This window comes from Chiroxiphia lanceolata, chromosome 5 (assembly GCF_009829145.1).
Source record: "Chiroxiphia lanceolata isolate bChiLan1 chromosome 5, bChiLan1.pri, whole genome shotgun sequence".
Classification (NCBI taxonomy): Eukaryota; Metazoa; Chordata; class Aves; order Passeriformes; family Pipridae; genus Chiroxiphia; species Chiroxiphia lanceolata.
Genome location: NC_045641.1, coordinates 36,882,843 through 36,899,035, shown reverse-complemented (window position 1 = coordinate 36,899,035; position 16,193 = coordinate 36,882,843). Strand labels below are relative to the sequence as shown.

The following is a 16,193-nucleotide window of genomic DNA, read 5'->3' as shown; positions in this document are numbered from 1 at the left end:
AACCAAATTAGGAAGCACATAATCCTTAAAGCAACAAATTACAAATATTTTGTGTGAGTTTAGCCACTTCATAACCACTAATTTCATCAATGATGTGACATTTTATAAGGAATGGTGTTAGAGAAGGGCAAAAACTTTTGAGGTAATAGGAATATAAGAAAATACCTATGATAGAAAGATAATTTAGAGATAAGCTAAAATTTTGGCCTTAATATCAATATCCCAGATACTGTAAACTAGAAATTGGGATAAGAAGTAATTATGCTGTCAAGTACTTGCTTGTGGCATCCAAGAAGCTGAGTAAACATCTTTTCCTAAATGAGATTGTGAGCTTAGATGCATTATGTACTAAAGAATGAATAAACATTAGGAAACAACAGAAACATGCAGATTAAGTTTGTTATTATCACAACTTGGATGGCATATTTGTTCTTTTCTCCTTCCTCAGAAAAAATTATCATCATAGACTCCAGAAAAGAATTTGGTGCCAGAAGCAGACTTTAACTGGATAAGAAAACTAAAACTGGAAGTTCCTGCTCAGCTCAATGCTGAAGTTCATCTATTTTCCATACTGCCATTACTTTCTGCTTTAAAGTTCCTGAAGTATCTGCTCTTGCATTCATTAATGCTTAGAACTCTTCAAGGTGACAATACTAAACTAAGCAGCTCAGCATATCCTGCAAGCTTGAATAACACCTCAAGTTTCCCTGTCTCATTTTAGCAATTGGGTTAGAAAAATTTAAATATGTTGCTGCAGTACATAGGCAATAGATCACACAGATCTGATATAAAGCTTTCAGTGACTCACCATACAACACAAGTGTTTTTCAAGTGGTTGCTACACCACTTGCCTCAAAAACCTGCCCCAGCCTACCAGTAACTGGTCAGAAGGTATCCACAAATAAGTAAACACAGAGCAGTCTGCTCAAAAAGGAACAATTTCCTCTGGGAAAGGGAGAGAGGTGGGAGGTGGCACGACGACAGTATTTCCCTGTGCCTGCAAAGCTGTGAAATTATGAAACTAAGTGAAAGGAGGCTTAAGGAAGAATTAATTTGGAACCTAGAGAAAAAAAAAACTCAGGATTTAAAATGAAGTTGTCATCCTGGATTTTTTAATCTACAGCTGTACAGAGAATATTCTTATTTACAAGTTCATCCTTCCGCCCCAGTAGCCTCTCCTTTGGTCTTCTTGACTTCTCCTCTTAAAAAGCTCACATACATTGCTACAGCCAGTACCATTTCACCAGCTGTTCACACTGACCATGCTACCTTCTCCAATCAGTTGACAGCTTCTGATTATCAGCAGCTCCAAAACCATGTCTTGAGACTGCCAAAGTGTTTCACAAATCAGTTCAATAAATATACAACACTCATGTCCTATTGGCTTGCTCTCCATCCTAGCAATATTACTTGGCAACAACCTTCCCTACTTCCTAAAGGCAACTCTGACCTCAGTGATGCTACCAATGTGAGCAGAGCCCTCTGTAAGGATTCCGAGAGTCATTTCACTATCCAACTTCAAATCTATCAGACTACTATGTTGCAAGTGACAATAGCAAAACACTTTTGAAAACAGAATATCTGTTACACTGACGTTACACCTGTTATAGGTGTACATGTTACACCTCATTTTCTTCTTCATGCTCTAGCTAGTCTTATTTACCCTACTACCTTCTTAAATTATATTTATGTCTACATGGTGAGACCAGAACATTTTATTTTATTCTGCACTTATGCAGAATCAAAAAGGCTTTTATCCAAGTGATAAACTTGGAGGTAACACAGTATAAATACACAACAACCCCCAAGTATTTAACACTGTGATAAGGTCTAACTGTGTTTACACTCAGAAAGTTGATTCACAGAGTAAAGATCAATGAAATATCCACCATGTAAGAAATTACAGAGAAACAGAATTCTAGGGGAAAACATTTATATACAATTTGATTTAGTTGACAGTGTTGTAAGTTACTCCCGCACTCATGTAAATACTCATATATATTTCCCGCCAAGGAGATGATCTCAAATTTTAACACAAATTACCCCATTTAACACAAGTGGTTCATGAACGATTTAACTTTCACAATGAATGTTCATGAGCAGCTTCTGCACCCACTAGAGGGAGCTACCAAGGCATTCGAAACTAGTAACACTTCAACAGATTCTAAAATATTTCATAAATCAATCCAATAATTTTAAAACTTCAGCTTACATTCCAAATGCATATGTGAAAACACAGTTTTAGTCACCTTGAAAATTGATTCTACTTATCTGAAATTCATTACAGGATTTAAGTAAACCAATAATCTGTATTTTACAGAACTAAATTGTCTGATACTTACTCATCCAGCGCAACATGCTTTTCAAGGCATTTAATCAATAGTTTGCTATCTCCACGATGAAAGTGAAGAGCCGGAAGCTTCACATCATCCTTCAGACAGAACACCAAATAGGACCATCCCATGCCTTTTTTGTTTTGTTTGATTGATTTCAGATCTGTCAAACTGAACAGGAATGACCACTTGCTTTCTCCATTTGCATGAGTTGTAGCATCTTAAAAACAAAATTACCACATGATTTCAGTTTGACTTCCAGTGTTAGCAAATACAAATGCATCATATCTGTCACTGTTCCTAAAAAACAAACCCAAAATATAAACCCCAGCATTGGTTCTAATAATAAAATGCACACTAACTACTATTTCTGAAGTTAGTCTTCTACAGACTTCTAAAATAATGAGCAAGTCCATCAGACTGCTCCCCTAAAGCTGTACTTATAGCTTACAGAAAAAGGTTTTTCACCCAGAGGGTGGTCAGGCACTGGAACAGGCTCCCCAGGGAAGTAGTCACCAAGCCTGACAGAGTTCAAGAAGCGTTTGGACAACGCTCTCAGGCATGTGGTATGATTCCTGGGGTTGTCCGTGCAAGGCCAGGAGTTGGACTTTGATGATCCCTGTGGGTCCCTTACAACTCAGGATATTCTACAATTCTATGACAGAGGTGATCCAGCAGTTACACGTACAACTGCCATATCAAATACCAGCAGCAAGCTAAATCCGACCAGTACCTCCACCATGTAGTCATGTAGTGCATGATATACATTACAATACTGATGCCCACAGTTAGCCATGCGTTGTGTAAGACTGCTACCAAAGGAAGGGTGAAGGAACTGAAAACCTTCCCCTCACCCCTCCCTCCCGGACTGTGGAAGCATGTATACACTCTGTGCAAGACTGTATACATTTACAGAGAAGGAATTAAATTTTACTTTACTAGAGGACACAAAATTGCCAGCATGCCAAGAAGGAATTTGGCACACACCCTGGCCTACTCCCATCAAATTACAGCAACTGGAAACAAGCAAGAAGTAGCAAAGAGCAAAATTCAAGTCAGTAGTGCTCAGTGACACTCACTGGGGATGAAGACATGCTCTGGTGCCTGAAGATGAAAAATCAGTACAAACTAGTGATGCAATAAACCCTCTATACTCAACAGAGATGCTGGGCTTGGCTATATAGAGATAAATCTCTCTCTAGATAGATAGATAGATAGATGGATATCGTTAGAACGGAAAGCTTCTCTCAGAGTATTTAAGGAGCAAGGACTGTGCTTTACCCAAAAACATTCATAATCTGAAGTCCAAACCCTGCACTCATACATGACATAGGTGACATTTAAAACCATCACAAAGATGGTGAAACAAACAAAATAATCCCCAGTTATAGGCTGTGAAATAATACATGGAAAACAAGTATTATAAAAAAACCACAATGGGAGAATCAGAAAAAGAAAGATTACTTAAGAATCACTGTCTTTTCTCCACAACTTGTTTTTCAACATCTCTACCGAGACACTACAACAAAAATTGTGTAGCTATAAAATTATTCTGCCAAAGTAAAAAAAGACCATATAAAAGACCCACGAACACATAACTGCACATTCCATCTCCCCCTGCTGCTGCAGTATGGAAAGACATTTGAGTAGTAAACCACTTATTTTCTATTTTTATTTCTAACATGACCTAGTTCGAATTCCATTTGTTTCAAAGAATGCAAGAGTCCAATGCAGATAAAATTGCCACTTCATCTAATGATTGTCACAGCAAGAAGTCTGGTTTAATGTTCATTTTCAATACAATTCTCTAGCAATTCCAAGGAAAAAATAGATTGGAGGCAGATGACAGCTATTCTATTTGTGAATTTTTTTCCACACCCAGAGATTCACCTCTTACCACAAATGAATCCTAGCTTTTCAAGTTCTAATAAAATCCATTTTACTGTGTCTAAAAGGCAATTCTTCAGTTACAAGTTACAATAATGAAAAAAATACCCAGAACACCCTACAAACAAAAAAACCCTCCACACTTATTTTTAAGTACCTCCATTTGAATGAGGTTTCTTCTTAAAAGAGACTGTGGTGACCATGTCCCATTCTGCTTCGTAACTACTTGGACGGTCTGCTCCTCGGGAACATTTTTCTTTAGGAGTTTGAGTCCACTCCACAACAGAACTAGAATCCTGAGAAAAACAACAAAAGCAACTATCAAAAACCACAAGGCATGAAAACTAAGCTAGTTTCCCAGATCCAACATGAAGAACCAGCATCTTCACTTCATATATTAAAACAAAATATATTAAAATCCTCAGAAACATGATACAGTTCAACACAGGAAATTTGGACTTATGACTAAGTGGATTTACTTAATGAATTCAACATACTAAAATATCCTTGCCTCTCTTGCAAACTTTATCAACATGAACTTTTTATTTAAATGTAAAACTTAAATCTTTCATCTTTAGTCACATCCTCTTAATACCACCTAAACACCACATATCATTGCATCTTGCAACCCCCCCAGACTTCTATTTTTATTTTGCATTAGAACAGCACCTCTCAGTTTTGTGTCTAACTATGAAGAGTGATTCACCAGACTACAACATAGTAGATGCAGAGAGACTGGTGACTGTGATATACTTACACTCACTTCGTCTTCGCTATTCATATGGTTAGTCTCCTCTATTTTATTCGTGAGCCAAGTAAAAACTAAATGCAGTCAACCTACACATGTATCCTAATAACCTGGGCTGCAGCACACAAATAAGATTCCTACATGAAGCTATTAATATCAATGATAAAGAAGTTTTGGTTCCACTTACAAGATCACCTATGCATTAGTTAATACAAAATAAAATCTCTGGAGAAACAGAATGAAGAACACTGATAACTAACAAACATACCTTTCCAGCACAGAGAATATTAGAAGTATCCAAAGTCTCATCCAGTGGTCTCCAGTCTACTACTACTTCATTTTCCTACAATACAAACAATTCTAAAACATTCAACATTACACAACAAAGTACCTATCACACTATTTATTCATGGTATGATTATGGCACAACTTACATATGCATATAAATGATGCAGACAATGTCAAACATTATGTGACATTTGTTCATTTACAAAATCTTAAATGCCTTTTTAAGTAAAGAGCTTGCCAACCATTTTATGTGTTTTGCCAACAAATATACAAAGTTTCCATAACTGTATTACGCAAATACCTTCTCTATGACACGTAGTATTCCTGCTATTAAGCTGTCCTGGTCATCATTTTTTCCACAGGATGAATGAATGAAAACTCCATCTTGCTCATACACAACCTATAAAAAAATGGGTAATGAAAAAAAAAATGAAGGTTTTAAAATGGTTAAAATTGTTTCTCTCTCCTGTGGTTCTCATTATCATTTTGACTCGCCTACAGAAGTTGAAATGAACACCTCTACCTTGTAAGGGGGTTTGTTACAAAGGTAACCCACCTCCAAGATCTAAGTATTTCACTTACTTAAATCAAGAAACCATAGAAAAATGGAACTTGTCAAACTTCCTCTCTAAGCAACATACTGTTACTACTTTGTCAGTAAACCACAAGAACACATTCCATACCTAGCACTTTTTAAATCAGCAGGTAGAAGTTCATATGGAAACATTATACAGCTTTTAAAACATTAAAAGGCTTTCTTATATAGTTGCCCTTCCCCCAGTGCTGTTAAGCATGTTGAAATTATAACCTTAATCTAAATTTAAAATGGACCACCTAGTTTACGAAAGATGAACTCCATAGATCTAAAATATTGCAGTCTGAGATTAAATGCCTAGTCCTACATTCAGGGCCAGTGGCAAAGATGCCATCTGAAAGGTAGAATACATGACAGTTGGATAAGAAAGGTTTGTGGGAGTGCACACTGCCCATGTAACTTTTGCATTTAAGCATTTACAAAACTCCTCACATCATTCTGATCATGCTCTTACAAAAAACAAACAAACAAAAATTCAGAACTCGTCTCTCAAAATTCAGCAGGCTCTACAACAACGCAAATGGGTTCTGTTTTACACAACTCAAAGAGTGAAAAGTCTCTTCAATTTTGTGAAAGTGAAATACATCAAATAGTAACAATAATTGTTTTAGAACCGTGTTCATTTTCAACCCAAGCTGTGAACACTGATTTAAGAAATACATATTTTTGAAGGCAAAGCCTAGTAATTCTCAACTGATCAGAAACAGATACTGTATTCCACTGGTACTAAAATATCAGTATCTCTTTTTCTCACTTACTTATTTGTCAAGTTTTTAAAATCATCACATTTGCAGTCAGGCCAGTAAACTAAAACGTTAAGTGTGTAAGCTTAACTAGCCAGATGAGAAAACATGGCTTAAAAATAGCAGTAAAATTCACTTAAATCACCCTTTCTGGTTTAGTTTTCGTTCTTAAACTTCCCTTCCTTTTATACAAGCAAGAAATTTCTGAAGTGTCCTGTTTAAATCACTTGGAAGAAACCTCTAAAGGTCACTTAGAATATCGCCCTCTTGAAGGATTATTATTACCTTTCAAATACTGGAAGCCTTCTTTCCTTTTCTCTATTAGTGCTTTTTTCTCTTTTCTATCCAAAAAAATCCTCCTTCTATTTCTACCAACTATCTGTTTTCAAATTCAGTTCCTGTTTAAACAAGGCAACCTTGAAATTTATTTAAATTTTACCTTCTAGTTATTTGGGCCTGATCTATCACGACAACTAGTCAGAAATATGAACCAGTTATCTATCACTGAGATAGCTGCTCCAGAAAAAAACCCTATTAGTATTAGAGTTATACTGATAGAAGAGCACTTCTGCCAATAATATATCACAAAGTATACCTTCTCAGTCTAGAAAGTATGCAATCTAATAATTGTTTTTATTATTTTCAATTCATTAATCTCTCAGAAGCACAAATGATTCCTTTCATGGGAAAAAAAAATGTTCCCAATGCCACGGCTGTCAGGCAACTAAAAAATCTTCATAACAGCATCAGCTCCCTGCCCTGCACCCCACCAAAACAGGTGATAAAACCAAAGAACATGCTCAGAAGTTTGGAGCGTATTTGTAAAACAGAGGACTTCTCACAACGCAGTTTATTTCCCTCCTACTATTACTTAAGGAAAAAACTTCTCCAAGTTTGAAAGGCTAGAAGGCCAAGCTGTTGAGATTTTTCTTATCCAATAACAAGTGCAAACTTGTATTTATTTTTTCCAACTGTTGACTGGAGTCTAGAAGACACAATAACATAACTAATTTGAAGAAAGAGATGGCATTAATCATACAAAAGAATAGCTAGAAAGTGCTTTTTCACAGTTAATCCCAACGCAAAACATTTTAGAAGTTACCATCCTTTAATTTTTGCAAATACTGAGCTGCTCTGTTCAGCAGTACTTGTAAGATTAACTCCGTAACTGTGTTTGAACAAATCAACTTTGAAAATATGATTCTATAGTAGTAGCACCTGAAGATTAGCTACACTGGGCAACTGTATTTCACACAATATCCTTAGCAAGCTTAAAACTCAAAAATGCTACTAAGTATTGTTACAGCACCTTACAGTAAAATGTAGTTTGCAACACATTCTTTTTTTTTATGGTATTGCAACACTGGCAAGGTATTCAAAGAGGAAAAGTAATGCTAAATTACACATACAAGTAACTAGTAATACCGAAAGTATAAAATAAAAAGAACATCAACAGTTAGGTTTGAATAAAACCCCATCCAGTAGTAGACAACTGGAATTACACTGTGTAGCTCAATCCCATGCATGGTCCACAAAGCTCCACAAAGGTCCATTTGCTCAGTGCCTCTGCAGCACAACAATGAGGGAAATGCCTGGTCAGCCAGCACACCTGGACCTCTTCAGTAGCCAGGAGAACAGACATTTCAAAACTAGGCAATAGCATCATACACTGCCTCTTGCCTAAAGAGTAGGTTACTGCAGAACATGAAAGATGAATGTCTTGAAATAACATGTGAGAGAAAAGACAGAAAATGTTGGAGGACAATCAGAAGCATCATTAAAATACAAAGGATTTGCGTAAAGTGTGCGTGCAAAATCTACGTAGTGAGATCCTGGTACATATGGAGACACTAGAAGGAACCACATACAAACAGGGCAGGATAATGAGACCACTGCCCCCTTATTAGGAGTTGGAATAACTATAATCCCTCCAAACCTGACCTAAATCTGCCTCAGCATTACCTCTCAACACCCTCTGCGCAGAAAAGCAACCCAATCTCTTTAAATCTTGATAACTTTTTGCCTTTAGTGATGGACACTTGTGAACTACGAAGGCCTCATTACCCACTGTGTGAAAGAATTAGAGTTTTAAAGGATGTCAACAGTTCAATTAGTCCATTATACTTCCTGTATCACGAGACAGCAAAACACGCCACTGGCTCACCTTCGTTTTGTACTACTCGTTATTTTACATATTTCATCGTGGTCTCTTTGTCAAAGGTGAGAAGCAGGTAGAGTCAAGCTCAATCTTTCATTTGCTTTTTCATATGATTAGAGCCATCACTCTAAGTCTACACAAAATCAATAAGCACATCATGAAAAAAAAGACAAGTTCATGTCAATAAGTGCACACCACAGATGATAAGTTAACACGTCCCTTGGGTTTTAATCAAAACCCAAAGGTATCCCTCACCCCAGTATCACGGTCCTTCAACCCATCCACCTAATCAGAATTCTGTGCTCTGCACAGTCAATCCACTGGTTGCAGAAATAGAAGCCCAGGGAAGAAAAGCAGCATCTGTTACTCAGATGCTCAGGGCCAAAACAGCTGTCCAGCAATGAAAGGCCAAACTACACATTTAAACAACAACAATTTTGTTTTTATTTCCATACCTGTTTGCAAACATTTGTTGAACTGTCCAAGAGATGCATGTTTCTCATGTTTAGATGTTATTACACAAATGAAAGCCAGACCCTTCTGGTCCCACAAAAAAACCACAAATGAAAAAAGAAGAGTGTTTGTCAAAGGCACACACCAACACATCCAAAGCAAACGAACATGTAATGTGACAGGAGCTGAAAAACTTTGAAAATTACTTGATTTCAAACAAATTTTAATTATACCTGGTAGCTGTACATGTATCAGAATTACTCAAAGGTTTTCAGGCATTCAAGACATTTGAGACATTTCATTCATTAAAGCTAGGTCTATGCAGAACAGTTTCCAGATTTATCCATCCCTGGTATCCTAAAGTTCCTAGAATGCTTCAAATCATAAGCATGACTACCTAAGGCAACTTATGACTGTGAAAGCATCCAGTTGGCAATATTTTTCTATGAGAAAATTATGGAGAAGGTAGGAAAAAAGATTATTAAACTATTATTTTTTAATAATCCTAAAATTTCAAGTTTGAAATACTGTGTACCCAGGAAGCTTACATTCATTGGTCTTTCCTGCTTGTTGAGCAAGTCCACGCTGTCAGTCAGTAAGCACGACTCACACCATATTTATTTTTCCAGTTCTACAGAATAAAAACTAGACCCATTGCCTGTCTGTTTCAGAATCCTACCAAAAGCTAAAAATGGATGCAAGAGTTTTCAAATGCTGGTAAGCCACTTTGACCTGATTGTTTGGTTTGTTTTTTTTTTTTTCTATAGGTGCTACAGAAGTCAAAGGTGAATTGACAATTCATTCTAAGCAGTCATAGAAAGCTTGGTGCCACACAGAGATAACAGCTATTCCAACTCATACGCTGACTGAGGGTCTGTATAAACAGGGAACCACAACAGAAAATTCAGGAAAGCTGCACAAAGCAATAGTTGTCTATCCACCTACTATGAAAAAAACCCAGATGGAAACAGCAGGATGTAGGTTCAATTTACATGTCATGGCATATGGTAGTTAAGGTTATGGAAAAACTGTTCAAGTATTTATAGTCCATGTCCAGCAAAAAATAGCTTTCAAGTCCCACTGTAACCCCGGTAACATTTTCTGAGAAAGAAATTGTATCATTCTTAATATCGTAAGGACACAGCATGGACAATTCATATCTCCATATCTTTACTGTATTGCTAACAATGAGCAGTCAACAGGACATGTTTGTAGCTTTTATTGCCAAAGATACCCATGAGCAGAAGCCTCCAGCATACCACACCTACAATTACAATATATGCCAGAACACAAGCAAAGCTTTGTGATTTAATGCTTGCCATTTGATGGCAATTTACAGCCCTGTGCTACCAGCTAGTGAAAGATGACAACATTGCACCCTAACCCTATGAGGTGTAGAAAACAAAAAAAGGAGAGCTAAGACCTACACAGAACAGGATGGTCCTGCCATTTTCCACCTTGCCTGTGCTGGGCACCTAAGTACTAGCTGTGACCATGGCACTGATCATTCATAACTTGTAACTCCTGTCCTTAGGTCTGTAACACACACCGACAACCTGCCAAACGGAGGACATGTGAGAGAACGGAGCAGCACTGCAACTCTCCCAGTTAGCTCATCCCATGTTTCAGACACTTCACACTCACACCCTGTGTTCTTGGAGAGTGTGTTCAACTCACTCTCCTTTTCTGCCAGAGAGTACAGCTTGGGGCCAGCATTACTCTGCCGAGACGCCATCCAGCTTCTCATAACAGACATAGCTTGCAGCATTTGTATAGTGAATCAGCCACTGTTCTGGAGTCAGTAATTATTGCACTGTGCAAATCCTGATTTTAACAATTTTTCAATAACAGTTACTTCATTTTTGCCTTGTATTAAAGAATCAGGTAAAGGACCTTGCTGTGGATTCAAGAGCTGAAGCAGCAAGCAGGTGTGCTTATAAGAAAGTCAAAGAGTAAGAAAATCTAAATGCTCCACAGACTACAAATTAAAGAAAAATGGGTCTGTCCACAAACAGTAACAACAGATATAGCAGCCGTGCAGCACCTCATTTTCAGATTCTGAAGGGAAGTAAACAGAACAAAAGATTCAACACCATAAGGAAACAATTACAGGCCATTAAAATAAATTCAATTTAGGCAATGGTTGGCCTGAGAGACCTTACATCCACAAAAGAAAGCATCTTAGTTTAGAATTAAGCTTTAAGTAAGAAGAAATATAACTGAATTTAAAACATAACTCAACTCTGCATTTTGCTGCTTGAATTTCCATCTCCCTCTTTGGAATAGCCGAGGTTTGCCCAGAGCTTATTCACATATTCACTGCTAAACTGTCACTGGGCGCGTTGAAGTACCTACTGCATCAAGAGCCTGCTTCCAATGACCAGGTGTGAGTACATTTCAGTGCTCCACAAAACATCAAGTTAACCTTACTTGACCAACATGATCTTCTGCTCCACAGAAGACATGCTACAACTTCTGGCATTCAAATTTTAATAAAACATAAATCATAGATTCATACAATGGTTTGGGCTGGAAGGGACCTTAAAGATCATCTAGCTCCAACCCACCCTCCCATAGGCAGGGAACCTTCCACTAAACCAGGTTACTCAGAGCCCCATCCAGGCTGGTCTCGAACACGTCCAAGGATAGGAAGTACACAACCTCTCTGAGCAACCTGTTTTAGTGTCTCACTACCCTCACAGTAAAGAATTTCTCCCTAATATCCAATCTGAACCTACTATCCTCCTTCAGCTTAAGGCCACTCCCCTTCATCCTATCACTACATACCTTTGTGAAAAGGTATACCCCTCTCCAGATCTCTTGTAAGCCCCCTTTAGGTACTGGAAGGTATTCTACGGTGTCTCTGGAGCCTCTTCTTCTCCAGGGTGAAAACCCCCACCACTCTCAGCCTGGCCTCATAGAAGAGGTCCTCTGATGATCTTCCTGGCCCTCTTTGCTCCAACAGGTCCATGTCCTTACTTCTTATGCCGGGTGCACAGCACATAGGGTCTCATAAGGGCAGAGCAGAAGGGGAGAATCACCTCCCTCGATCTGCTGACTACGCTTCTTTTGATGCAGCCCAGGATACTTTTGGCTTTCTAGGCTGCAAGTGTGCAGTCATATTGAACTTTTCATCCATTAACACCCCCAAGCTTTTCCCCCCAGGCTCGTCTCAATCCATTCTCCACCCAGTCTGTACTTGTGCTTGGGACTGGCCCAACCCAGGTTCAGAACCTTGCATTTGGCCTTGTTCAGCCTTTTATGTCTTTTGTTTGCTTAGCCTATGGCTCGACTTTTTTCCTAAGACAGTAAAATTTCACACCCTGGTAAAATCTTAAAAACACCAAGTTTCTAAGTGGGGGTGGGGTGAGGAGGGACAGAATCCCACAAATACTGTTCATACTGTGACAAACAGGAGAAAGATCACAACACCAGGAACCATGTATCATACGAAACGTTTCCTGCTTGACAACAGTACATTTTTCAAGCTCTGCCGATCTCTTGAACCACAAAATATTTCTGCTACATGTCTGTAGTGGGTTTCTGTGGCTGAGTTTTGGTAGCAGGGCAGGGCTACAGGGGTGGCTTCTGTTAGAAGATGCTAGAAGCTTCCCCTGTCCTGTGGAGACAATGCCAGCTGGCTCTAGGATGGACTTCCTGCCACTGGCCAAGACCAAGACAATTAGAAGTGACAGTAACAGCTCTGTGATAACATATTTAAGAACAGAAGGTTGTTGCGAAGAAAAAAATTCCAGTCAGGGAAGAGTGGAGTGAGAACATGGGAATAACAACATAGACACCAAGGTCAGTGCAGAAGGAGGGGCAGGAGGTGCTCCAGGAACCAGAGCTGAGGCCCCTGCGGACCGTGGTGCAGACCATGGTGGAGCAGTTGTGCCCCTGCAGCCCATGGAGGAACATCGGGGTGCAGAGACCCACCTGCAGCCCATGGAGGAGCCCATGCTGGAGCAGGTGGATGCATGAAAGAGGCTGTGACCCCGTGAGAGGCCCAGGATGGAGCGGGGTCCTGCCGGACACCTGCGGCCCGGGGAGAGGGAAGCCCACGCTGGAGCAGGTTTTTCCCAGGTAGGACTTGTGGCACCTGTGGGGGACCCACATTGGTACAGCTCATTCATGAAGGACTGCACCCCATGGAGGAGTGACCCATGGAACAGCAGTTTGGGAAGAACTGCTGCCCGAGGGATGGGCTCATGCTGGAGAGGTCCATCAAGGACTGTCTCCTGTGGGAGGGACCCCACGGGAGCAGGGGAAGGACTCCTCTCCCTGAGCAGGGGCAGAAACAACAACTGACCGTAACCCCCATTCCCCATCCTCCTGCACTGCTTGAGGGAAGGAGGGAGAACATGGAAGGAAGGAAGGAGTGGGGGAAAGGTGTTTTTAAGACTGTTTTATTTCTCACTCTTTGGCTCTTATCCTGTTAGTAATAAATTTAAGTCCTATCCCCGCTTTTAGTCTTGTTTTGCCCGTGAAGGTAATCAGTCACTGACCTCTCCCAGCTCTTATCTCTACTCATGAATTCTTAGCTGTTTTGTTTTCTTTCGCCTCTGTCCAGTTGCAGAGGGGAGAGTAAGAGAACGGCTTTAGTGGGTACCTGGTATCTGGCCAGGGTCAACTTACTACAATATCCATTAATAGTGGGATATCAGTGCAAATACAAGTCTATTCAGGGTACCGAGAGTAAGAGCTTGGGGTGGTAACATGCTGTTCCTATCGTGAGCACTTTTGTGAAGAGAAATCCTTAATGAATAGAAAACAGAAAGAAGATACAGAAATTTCACAATTATCATTGAACTGCTTTATGTTCAAGCAAAATGACCCTTAACTAAATTCAAATTTAAATTCTGTTCAAATAAAACTTACAAAGTACAATATAAACACAAAGAATAATGATTGTATACACAGTAAATTATAAAGGCTGAAAAAGTTACAACAAACAAGCATATTATAGCAGCCCTCTGTGCACCCAAATTTAACGAGTACAAGGTGGAGCAAGAAACTGCCTATACTACAGAATACATATACACCTAAAATAATTCACTGTATGTGTGCCAACAAACTACCTGAAGGATACAAAGCTAATTTTAACATAACACATTTTAAATCTCTTGGCTAGTCGTGGTTATAAGAAAAAAAAACAAACTCAACTGTAAACACACATCCCATCCCCCAACAATACAGCACTTAGAACATTATTGTTTAGTAACAGCTACAGTGCTACTTGAACACTTCTAGTTCCTGAACTGGCCAAACATCTAAGCTTAAGAACTAAAGCTCAGACTTTGGCCAGTTAATGCTCTGAAGTTTAACTCCAAGAGTAAAAGCATAGTCAGGTGCAAAATAACTTCTCTGACAGCCCACGTGTCAATTGGTAATTTGAGAAAGATCTAACAGCACTTGTGCTGAAGATACTCTGAACTCCAAGAACATAAAAAAAAAATTGTTACTGTCTTTAGACCAGTTGCAATACACTGACAGGCTAAAATTGAAGTTTGTACTTCTCTCCATACACAACTTTTTGCCTCATTTTCTAACATGGTTATCTGTTATAAGTGTGAGTCCACAGTCAGTTCTCCAAAATACAGTAAAGAAACTCCCATTTGCTAAGCAACAAAAAGAGAAAAAATATACCTGTCTTCATGCATGAAGTCAAAAGCTCTGAAAACAAAAGACCTTATTGCCAAGTTACGTGCAGAAAAAAATGGCAACTCTAAGAAAGGGCAAAAAACTGAAGCACATTCTGTTCTAGGGCAGATGGTCATTAATAAAGAATGAGTCACGACTCCAGAACTGAACTGCATTAACTTAAGTTTTCCTGAACTGAGTTAACCATCCATATAGAAAAAACACTGATAAGAATGTTCTGAGACAGGAAACAGTAAGAAAAAAATAACAGGACAAAAATCCAGGTAAAGTAGTATGTGAGGTAACCAAATTTATAATTCATATCCCATTAATGTATAGAGCAGAAACCAGAGACTATATTAAATAGCCAATACTAATCATGTCTAGGAATTAAAAAAAATGAGGAAGAGGAAGGCAAACAGAGTAAAAATATAAGAGAAACCACAATCTTATATAGTTTGCTAAAACAAAACTTCATGAAAGCTGAGACAACGAAGGCTCTCCCAGCTGCTTAATATACTATCATGCACATTCCATAGAATTACTTGGTGTAATATTTTGCAGAAAATAACCCATACATTAAAATACATCACTTCCATGTGATAAGATCTGCCAAGTGAGACTAAAGCACCCCACAAACTAATGCCTACTACTCTTGCAGAAAGGTACCACTTGTAACACCTCATTACAACACCGCACTATCATAACGAACAGTGTAATTGATTCACGACACCAACAGCTTGGAAACACGCTGAAATACAAAATGCCTGACGTGAGAATGCTGTACCAACTTACACGGTGTTTATTTCAGCTGGAGTGAAGTTCCACTAGTTTGTGAGCCCTTCTAAAAACATGCTGCCATCCAAAGGACCAATCTGTGGTCCAGTGTGCTCCCAACAGAAAAGTAACGCAGACAAAAGTAAGCACAATCAGTTTTATGTATTATTTCAGCTCACTAAAGCCACTGAGAAATCAAATTAGTACAGTATCCAAGAAAGCAGAAGTGCAACACACAGGTGGGGAAATAAAGACAAGGATGGAACTGTTCCCAAGAGCAGTGAAACTTCAAACCAGCCCATCCACTTCATGCACTTTGAGAAAATACAAGTCATTTTTCCTCTGCATTAAAAGAGGCAAAGAATGTTACTGAATTAGAAGCTGCATTAACAAGTTGCATTAGTACTGTGGATGTGGAATAACTGAAACAGAGTTTTGCAACGCCTTAAGAGATTTAATCTCATGCAAACAGGCTTCTTTTAGAGGGACAGTGAATACATAGCAAATTCACAAGCAACTAATCCACAGTAGTTTTAGCCTCTCATAAACTATGACAGTATAGCTGCTTTCA

General features: G+C 38.8%; 1 protein-coding gene across 2 annotated transcripts in view; it reads right to left on the bottom strand.

Moving 5' to 3' along the window:
• TBC1D15 (TBC1 domain family member 15) overlaps nt 1-16,193 on the bottom strand; it is a 36,828-nt gene that overhangs the window by 19,183 nt on the left and 1,452 nt on the right. The window contains exons 1-5 of one of the 2 annotated variants that reach the window (XM_032688603.1): nt 9,208-9,289; nt 5,558-5,656; nt 5,237-5,311; nt 4,378-4,516; nt 2,343-2,553 (exon numbers count right to left, since the gene is read on the bottom strand). In XM_032688603.1, coding sequence (XP_032544494.1) covers nt 2,343-2,553; nt 4,378-4,516; nt 5,237-5,311; nt 5,558-5,656; nt 9,208-9,255 — 572 coding nt within the window. In that variant the 5' untranslated portion in view covers nt 9,256-9,289. Of the gene's footprint in view, nt 1-2,342; nt 2,554-4,377; nt 4,517-5,236; nt 5,312-5,557; nt 5,657-9,207; nt 9,290-16,193 lie in introns of those variants that run through there. The other variant, XM_032688604.1, reaches the window with a different exon arrangement.